This window comes from Esox lucius, chromosome 4, assembly GCF_011004845.1.
Source record: "Esox lucius isolate fEsoLuc1 chromosome 4, fEsoLuc1.pri, whole genome shotgun sequence".
Taxonomy (NCBI): domain Eukaryota; kingdom Metazoa; phylum Chordata; class Actinopteri; order Esociformes; family Esocidae; genus Esox; species Esox lucius.
In genome coordinates, this window is record NC_047572.1 from 12,342,973 (window position 1) to 12,353,084 (window position 10,112).

The 10,112-nt window shown below is 41.7% G+C and overlaps 1 protein-coding gene across 1 annotated transcript in view; it reads right to left on the minus strand.

The window, feature by feature from the left end:
• fat2 (FAT atypical cadherin 2) overlaps positions 1 to 6,923 on the minus strand; it is a 44,885-nt gene extending 37,962 nt beyond the window's left edge. The window contains exons 1-2 of the mRNA XM_010903665.4: positions 6,706 to 6,923; positions 161 to 3,458 (exon numbers count right to left, since the gene is read on the minus strand). Of these exons, the coding sequence (XP_010901967.2) occupies positions 161 to 3,443 (3,283 nt within the window). The 5' untranslated portion in view covers positions 3,444 to 3,458; positions 6,706 to 6,923. The remainder of the gene's footprint in view (positions 1 to 160; positions 3,459 to 6,705) is intronic.
• Positions 6,924 to 10,112: the final 3,189 nt, after the last annotated feature.

Sequence of the window (10,112 nt, forward strand, 5' to 3'; positions counted from 1 at the left end):
TTGGTATTTCATATCCATTTTCCATTCAACACATATACATTTTAATGGACTATAACAACAAAAAATTCATGCTACTGAAAATATTATAAAATAAAGGATTTTTTTTTTATACTATCACATGCAGACTGTATGGACAACAGACAACAGAGTATATAGCTACCTGTTTCCTCGTCAATAGTGAAGACTCCCAGACCGGTGCCATCATGAATGTGATACCTGACAACTCCATCTCTCCCCAGGTCCTTGTCAGCTGCTGTCAGAGTCAACACTGAGGTCCCCACGGGTGCATCTTCCAGTACACTGGCCTCATAGACAAACCTGGGGAACACTGGCCTGTTCAGGTTCTCATTGACGTCAAGGACCTCAACCTCGATAAAGCAAGAGGAGGAGAGAGAACGAGGAAGACCGTGGTCCACCGCTCGGACTGTGAGGTTATACGACTGCCTCTTCTCAAAGTCCAGTTCCTTCTCAAGGGTTAGTGAACCTGTTGATGCGTCGAGAGAAAAGGCCCCGCTTGCACTGTTTTTCAGATTGTAGGTGATCTGTCCACCACTGCCCAGGTCTAAGTCATGGCTCTCAACCCACAATAAGACTGTTCCTAATGGCAAGTCTTCAGGAACTTTGATGCTGTACATCTTGGGTACAAACTTGGGAGGGTTGTCGTTGATGTCCTCTAACACCACAACCAGATCAGACATGGAGAACAGAGATGGGTCTGATTTGGATTGATCTCGAGCCTCTATCTTTAGGTCGTGTCTGGGGAAAGCTTCTCTGTCTAACCGTCCAGCTAGCCTCACCTCTCCGGTGAGTTCATCTATCTTGAACAGACTGGTTAGCGTAAGAAAAGAATATACAATGTTTCCATTGTCCTCAGAGTCTAAATCCGTTGCGTGCACCTGGAATATCTTTGTGTCTACTTCTGTGTTTTCTGGGATGTGCGTAATATACCTGAGTTGATCGAATACTGGTCGGTTGTCATTGACGTCCAATACATTCACTGCGAGAAATTTCCATGCTGAGGTTTGTGGGACTCCTAAGTCATAGACAGTTATGTTCAAGATGTAGAACTCTCTGATTTCTCGGTCTAAAGGACACACAAGCTGCAACTCCCCGGACCAAATACCAATGGAGAAACACCCATCTTCATTTCCGCTGGAGATTTGGTACAAAAGCCTGCTGTTGAATCCAGTGTCATTATCCGTAGCCTTGAAGTGAAGGATGGTCGCATTCAAAGGAAAATCCTCTCGGATATCAATAGAACTAGGGATGCCAGAGTTGAACTTAGGCGAATGGCGGTTGATGATGTGAATGTCTGAAAAGGATTCTTCATCCTGGATCGTCAAAACTGGCTTTATGGATTCTATCAGTTTGTCTGTGAGCTGTTTGAAAACACCCGTCTCCTCACAGTTGAAGGTGGCTTCACTGCCCTGGCTGACAACCGTTACCGTAACAATGGAAGGGTCAGAGTTACGTTCGCCATCTGTTGCTGTAATATAGAGTTTGTATGAAGGCAGTTGGTTCTCGGTGAAGGCCGCGGGAATCTGTTTGGTAAGTCTTATAATTCCAGATACGGTGTCGATGTCGAACAGTCGCTGGTTATTGCCTGAGTCTATCACGTATCTCAGCTGTTGTAGTTCATCTGGGTCAACAGCAGACAACGCTGCAATTTGCTTCCCAACTGGTAAATCAACAGGTACGGTGGCGTTGCATCCCACCTGCTCAAACAGAGGGGTGTTATCGTTGACGTTGCTCATGGTGATCGTCACGGCACACTCAGAAACATGGTTGAATGGACTACCACTGTCAGAGGCCCAGATCCTGAGATGATACCACCTCTTCATGAGTTCATAGTCCAGATCTTCAGACGTGGAGATCACCCCACTGACTGGATCAATGGAAAATGGAGATGGGTTTGTGTTTGCTATGGCGTAGGTCACAAATCCGTTTTGACCCGTATCCTCATCTATTGCGGAGACTGATAAAACACTGGTACCAACTGGTACATTCTCGGGTAGGTTTGCCTGGTATGAGGATTCGGTGAATATGGGGGCATTGTCATTTTCATCAGTTATCTCAATGATGATATGTGTTTTGGCTTTGCCGTTATTTGCAATCACATCAAATTGATAACGTGACTTCTTCTCAAAGTCAAAGTTGTCTGTGTTCATAATGACGCCCGTTTTGGGGTTTATCTTAAATTTGGAACTATCAGAATTACTTTTTATATGGAATGTAACATTCAAAGGTGTTGAGGTAACTGATACCCTAACAACATGTGTTTTTGGTGGGGAAAACTCACTTAGTGTGGCAATATAGGTGTCTTCCAGAAATGTGAACTCGCTATATTTATAGGGAGGTATTTGAATTTCTGTTATTGTAGAAAGTTGAGGAGGACTGCTCTTGTCTTTGGCCTGGAGGGAAAGATTAAATCCTGAAGGACTCTGGAACCAGTTAATCTGTTTGGTGGAAGCCACTTGGAAACCATGGCCTCGCAAACTGGAGGGGATAATCTCAAAACACCTCTGTAGATCCCCGGCAACAATACTAACGGAATCAACTGGCTTTACACCCGGCTCCACTCGGACATTGATAGTTATTTTCTCGTCTTCATTCTTCTGAGTGTGGATAACCGGGACAGGCTTGATAATTGGTACAGTCCAAGATCGCTTTTCCACGGTTACTTTAACCCTAGCAACGTTACCAAACTTTTGTACCCCTGATATCTTCTTGGTCCTGTCCTCGGCTAACACGGTGAGCTCGTACATGTCTGCTCGGCTGTGATTAAGTCTCTTGATGAGGCTGATGGTGCCTGTAAAAGGATTGATAGCAAATGGATAGGATCTACTCGTGAAAGAGTAATAGAACTCTGCGTTACTGCCAATATCCGCGTCCGTTGCGCTGACCGTTACCACACTCGACTTCAAAGGAGCATCTTCCCTGATGACCGCGCTGTACGAGGCTGGGTAGAAGAGTGGTTTCAGGTCATTGGTATCCAGCACCTGGATCAGTACCTTGGTCCTGGCTTGTAAGTCATGTGTGCTTTCAGTGGCTTCAATCGTTAGAGTGTAGCTATCTCTGACTTCCCTGTTTAGCGATGCAGAGTTACTGCTGCGTGTTTTAATTCGCAAGAAGCAGAAATCCCCAACTTTGACTTCTTCTACTTTGAATAGGCCGTCATCGTCTCCAGAGACAAGTCTATACTTGATGTCCCAGATGGGTTTGGTTAGTACGATACCCATCTTAATGGTACTGTCCACGGCAGTCCGGGGGGCTGAGTTCTCGTTAATGGTGGCGTTGTAGAGATGAGAGGTGAACCTAATGTTAGAGCTGTCCATCCCGAATGCCTTTACCAAGCTCTGCGCCTGGCTAGGTACAACGTTTAGTAAGACCGTCACTACAACGAGTAACGTACTTGGGTCTGTTGTAACCATCTTCACTGTCATTGCAAGGATCCTCAGCTGTGGGGTGGAGACAGGTAGAAGAAAAGAGTAAGATGGACAGAGAGAAAAGGAGGAGAGTGACAAGGGGAACCAGAGAGATACAGCTTATTATTTTTCATATGAAAGAATATATGTCTTAACAAAAACGAATGCATTGTATACCACCACACATCTAAACTCAAACTCAGGCCCCTACAAAATGTAGATTCTGGACCAGATTATGAACACAGTTGTCATTTCCCTGGTACCTGCTCCTGTCTTAGCAATACAATATGATTGTTAAACAAGCAATGACCCAACACTAGAGTGAATGGCTGTGGTATGGTGCGTATTTGTCTCCTGTTCTGACATGCCTTGACCAAAGCCAGGCAATACATTGTTTTAAGACAAGACTCAGGCAAAGAACAGCATTAGACAGATGGTGCCTTTACCCAAAATAATAATAATAATTCTATTTTTGAGCGCCATATCTTATAATCAAATCCTTATTTTAAAGCCTTTTCCAACACATGTTAATAAAAAAGGATTTGTTGGGTGATGACAGGTATTAAACAGGATTTGGAGGTGGGTTAACTTTCCTCTAAATGTAAATACTGCCACTGTTCATCTGGGAGGTGTGCTGCTGTCTGTTCATTATGTAGTTCAGAGTTTTTCTAAATGTTAATGCATTTCACTTTATTTTTTATGTCTTAGATTCAAAGGATGGAAAATGTGTTTATTTTTCCCCACAATGCATAACAAAAATGTCAACACATATTAATATTAAAATAATTATTCAAAATATTGCAACAAGCTCTCAATGCAAAATCAAATATAAACATTCATATCATTAACTTAAAATTGCCTAGGAAACTGGGTTATTGGCCAAGTTCAGTACTGCCCTCGACAACCATAAATACCCCAGTTTCCCTTTATGTAGATTTGACCAATTCTTGGCACTTTAGATTAATCTACATGCCACACCAGCTCTGTTACAGATATACTGTATATTTTCCAATTTCTGAAGTTTATAGTAGATCACCCAGAGATTTGGAGTAAGAATCACTTAAGATGCTCTTTGAAATAATACAAGATACCTGTTAATACTCTGTTACTGCAGAAACGAATTCTTCCTGACATTTAACTTCATAGTGTGAACAGAGTTTTAGGAAGTACTTATTTCTATTTCTAAGTATGCTACATTTTACCAACATGCTGATGAAGGAACACAAGGCGTTACTAATTATTATAAATTATGATTTAATTAATTAAAATATGTATATATAACTCCTGAGCTCAGACTTAGATTAAGACTTGTGCCTGAGTATTCAACATTGGGATGGCGGACAGCCTGGTAATTTGTTTTATCTCAACTAGGTTGTGGTAATGACACATTCCTACTAAATAGTTGAGGTTTGTTTGAAGTTAGACAAGAATTATGAGTTGTCATGTACTCTTTTCATTTACACTATATCAATTTAGTCTTTAGATCATTTTAGCTCAACTATGTCCTTTATATAAACATGGTAAACAATCCAAAACTGCCACCTACAAAAGGAATTTTGTCTGACCCGGGCCCGTAAAAATCAAGGTTGAATAGAACATATTTAGTCTCAGAAACAGCTGGCCAGCATTGCCGTGGTGGGTAAGAACCTCGGGCAGTCACTGATGTTTGCTGTTAACTGTTGGATGGTCCCTCCTATTCATGTTTCTGGGTGTTCCTGTCTGTTCTTCTCATTTGTGCATGTGTGTGTGTGTGTGTGTGTGTGTATGGTGGCTGCCTGCCTGTCGTCTTTCTTCTCATTCAAACCCCCGTCGTCACGACCTGCAGGTACATGCTCAGCTCAACCATGCTGCTCGGATCAGATCGCATTTCAACATCACCCTCATTTAATCTCACTCGCACCTCTACTGATATATATGGGGCAAAGTTGACAGCGTTGAACATTTTGGTTTTTTAATTTATCTCGCTGGCGATGTAAATTTTTATATTGCCTAAAATGACTGATGGCCTACTAAATGGCAAGTTCATAACATGATCGAATAATTTATGTGTTAGCTCTACTGGATGAGCCCTTAAGTTTTTCCCAATGTAAAATACTGGTGTAAAATGTACTTTAAATTATGTGTATACCTATCCTTGAGGGTTCTGTATTGTCCTCTTTGTGGTCCATGGTAGTTGATATGAATCAACCCAATCATAGTCATCATCAGGCCTTCTACAATCATCTTCGCCTGTACTCTCAGAAAGAGCTCCAGGGTTAGCAGATTTGCGGTTTGAATCTAGCAATGATTCAGCATGTCTTCCCACCAACAGTTATATAGGCGATAAATGAAACTGAGTGTGCACATATCTATGAATATTCCAGTGTGTGTGCGTGCGTTGTAAACGGCCAAACAGGACTGCCTTGTATTGTGGCCAAACAGGACTAGATTTCTACTACATTCTGGCAAAAATGCCATATTAGATATGTAAAGTGTTGTTAATTAGGGTTAGGCTTTTCAGAGCAGAGTGTGCATGGCTCACATTATAATACGTATCAACATCCTGCATGTTGGCTCAGCTGTATAAAATGCTTAACACCAACCACTGTGTTGAGTTAGGCCCACAATGTCATAGGCTTCTGTGGCTCACCACTGCCCAGAGCAATGAGAAGACCCTGCCTTGACCAGTTGCTACCCCCTCCACCTGGACCCCACCCCCCCCCAAGACACACACACACACACACACCCAGTGCCACAGGCAGACCAATTAACAAAATTACTGGGAGGGGTCCTTCAGTTAAGGCCAGGTCATTCATTCTAACGTAGTGAGTTTACAATACACACCCCACCCTAAAAACGGACGACCACTGACTTATCTACACAAAAACACACACGCGTACACACTGCCAGGTAACTACTTGACTCTACACATGTCATTGTTGGTGAATTGGGGTCAGATGATGCTACTTCTAGTTGACAATTGTCCTGGTCATACTAAACAGGGGTCAGCTCTATGCTCAGGCAGATCTACATGCTGTGGTTAATCAATATCGCAGATCATGAGAAAAATTTGCACATAATGTGTTTACAGTGACTAACTGGGTAACAGTTTTATGAACAAGCCTTTACAGTTGCCTAGACTTAGAAAACGCTTGTAAAATGCATTATGTGCCATTAGACGTGTTGTAAACACGTATTTAAGACTTAATGCCTGGAAGTGTTTAATTCAATAACTGAAGTTGCAGATGAGTTAATCCAGCAGCAGTGAAGCCGTTCATGACATAAAACTAGAGAAACTTACCTGAGGTCCTCTGAGTTAACTATTCCTTGAATTGTCCTACTTCTTTTCGTCCCTATGCCTTAGGGATTTTTACAGATCCAGCAGAACAAGAGTGACAAGTACTGTTCTTCTTCCATAATTCCTCATGGGAATCCCAAAAAACAGATCTGACCAGGAAGTAAAGTTTTATCACTGTTTCTGTCAATAGCTTGCCAGCTAACTTTACTCAGCCCACTCCATTTCACTCAGGAGACTTACATTAGACTGCTAAGAGACACCTTACTCTGTGGTCCCCTCCCACTTCTCTCACTGTCCCTCCTCCTACACACACACACACACATACACACACGGGTGCCTGAGCACAGATTGTGGATGGTTTTTCTTCATGTTTGCCTGCTGGGCTGGGGCCAGAGAAAAGCTCAGTGCTCTGTTGAAACCATACTTTTTGACCTGTTTGGAAAGTCTGACTTTATATCTGATCTTCCCAAAATGTGGTCTTTTGACAAGTCAGATTAGGTCTTTTCACATTAGGTCTTTTCAGATCCTTTTTCAGAGCTGATCTGATTGGTTAATAGACCAATGACAGAAAAGAAATCACTGACTTCATAATATATTTATTTTTAGTGCTGATCAAATTCATATAGGAGGATTACATTTTAGCAGACCATCAGATTTTCTTGGTTAATGGAATTGAGCCTTTCAATTTACAGTAGAATGTGTCAAAACAGGTACCATATTAATACATGAACTTAAAAAAATTCTTTACTAGTCTTGTCTTGACTGTTGTGCAATAATCCTGCTCAGACATGTATAGTCTTGTGGTTTTGTCCATGTCTTAATGTTGAAGTTAAGGTGAAGCTGAATGAAACTCCACAAAAAAAGTGTACATCACCATTATGAATTGTGAACATCAGTTTAATAAACTGCCCGGGACGTGGTGAGGCCATATTACAGAGTCTGCTAGAAAGCCAAACGGTAATTCATCTATTGTGGTTTTATAGCGAAGCTGCTTACACCCTCAAGTCAACAGCACTGGTCTAATTGTTATGTAAACAGTGGCTCTGTGCACATACTGAATACAACTCTCAGCAATTAGCCGTGGGCGTTGAGTGAGGTAGAAGAGATATTTAATTCTCTGATACTGCCAGGGGAGGCCTATCAACGGATCAGGAAGCTGTTGGGGTGGTGCAGTATGTCCTTTGTCTTCCCTATGGATTTAGTGCTACTAGGGGTACCATATAGATTGTATATGATTCGGTTCGGTCTTGTAACTTTGCTGTGGGCATTGAGAATGTATCCCCAGTCAACGCACCTTGTAAAATAAGTAACACATTTACAATTAACTACACTCTACCTCCCTTTTGAAACCATGCCCCGAAAAAGTGGAACAAACAGCAACCAGCTTTGTGGTAAAACAATGTGGAGGTTTGCTGTAAAAAATCAATGTCTTATTGCGAGAGCTGGTGTGGTCATCAGAGAATCCTTGTCGCTCCGTTCCTCTGGGCGGCCTCCCCCGGGGCGGTGCATGTAATCAGGCCTCCTGTACAAGGAGTGTGCCAAGGCCTGACATTTACCGGAGCCCAGTGAACACATGGACTTCAGGGGGAAGAAAGGGAGTCTGTTGGTTATGGCTCAGATAAAAAGACAACAGAAGGTAGGCTCTGAGCCAGCAGCAGCATGGGCACCTGTCAGAAGAACACTTTCAGGATGAGGTTAAAAAAAAACAGTGCACTGGCACTTGGCGTTAGAGCATACGTGTGGGTTTTGCAATGTTGTTCATTTAAGTAGCGTTAAAACGCGTGTTCTGAATTAATGATCGCATTCAACTAAAGCAAAGAGAGGCAGGATTTGGTTTTATTCCAGTCGTGATTTCTAAATTTTTGGGCCAGATTTTGGCAAAATTTGAATTCTCCCAGGCCTCGTGGTGTTATTTATGTACAAACAGTTCCATCTGAATAAAAATTAAACCAAACAGTGTTACTTCAGTTCTACTGATTATGATGTATTGTAGTTGATGTAGCCACTACATCTGCAATATAATAAACATGAGAAAACATTATTTTAGCTGCACGACAGGGAATTGGAGAATAAAATAAATTGGAAAGGAATTCATATAATCCCATAAAGTGGTTCAAAAAAGATAACCCTTCTTCCCAGCTTAAAGACAATTGGGAATAAAATGGTGACCGACTTAAAACGCACCCAGAAATTCCTTACTCCAGGGCACTTCAACCGGTTAGCAATCTACTTCTGCATGATCTGAAAAGTTAATTGATGAGGCAAATTTGGGCGTTTGTTTCAGTGCAGTTCATCTGGAGTAAGTGTGGGTGGGAGGCTCCATCCGTGCCCTTTCAGTGGAATGTCCCACTCATAATCCCCTGTCAGTCCAACGTGTCAAACATAAGTGATGTCAGTTAGACTGGTTATTTAAACGATTGGGTGATCACCTCACAGGAATCCTACATCCTGTCCATTTCGGAAGACCAAAGTAAAGAATATTTCCACACAAAAGATTAAAGAAACAATTGTTTATTCAAATCTTTTGGCTCTATAAGATCTGAACCACGGACCCAAACAGCCATTATCTGTAACAATTTATCTGTAAGTATTAACCCCTCTGAAGGAAAGAGAAACATTTTCAATCCCTCTGAATTTCAATGACTAGCTAAGCCAAAGCATCTATAATATGCTGTGCATAAACAGAAAGAATATTTTCGGTGTGTATAGCGTTTTTGTGTTCAGCTTCTATTAATGTGAGAGCACGATTCTGACAACTGTAGACAAGTCATCATGAGGATTTAAGCATGAAAATACGACTGACCACTCAGGAAAATATAATCTTCCCGAGCAGTCAGAAGTGTCCTCAGGTAAGGAATGTTTTTGTGAGAGGTTAAGAAAGAGGTAAAGAGGTTATCAGCCAGCTAACCTGGGTCAGGTCATCTGACCACTTTCCCCTACGTAGACAGACAGGCAGGCAAGTACTTGGCCGTGAGGTGTCTCTATCTATTGACCAAACACTTTTGTCATGTAAATGACAGATTACTCTTCCATACCAGCCTCTCATGATAAAACTAATTTAAACCACAGTGTGCCCCTTTTATTTTTAAACCACTAATGCCTCTTGTGCTTATTTAATTGAGTAATTAATTTAGAATTGAAATGCTCAGTCTGATCATGTGGGTTTGGGAAGATATTTACATCCTGTATGAATGGCCCTAATTGTGTAGAGACACCCCCCTTGTACTGGGCCTTTAACCTTGTTTTAATGGGCTTGTCTGTAAGTTCTCTTATTGTCCCTTCTTAGCCTTTTGTCCATTCCCAGTAAATTGATTCATGGGTCATAAATAGGACAGGGGCTTCAAACTGCAGTAACATTTTCAAGAATGTTCAGAGTGAGGAAAATCTAAATGTATAATAACCGTAAATAT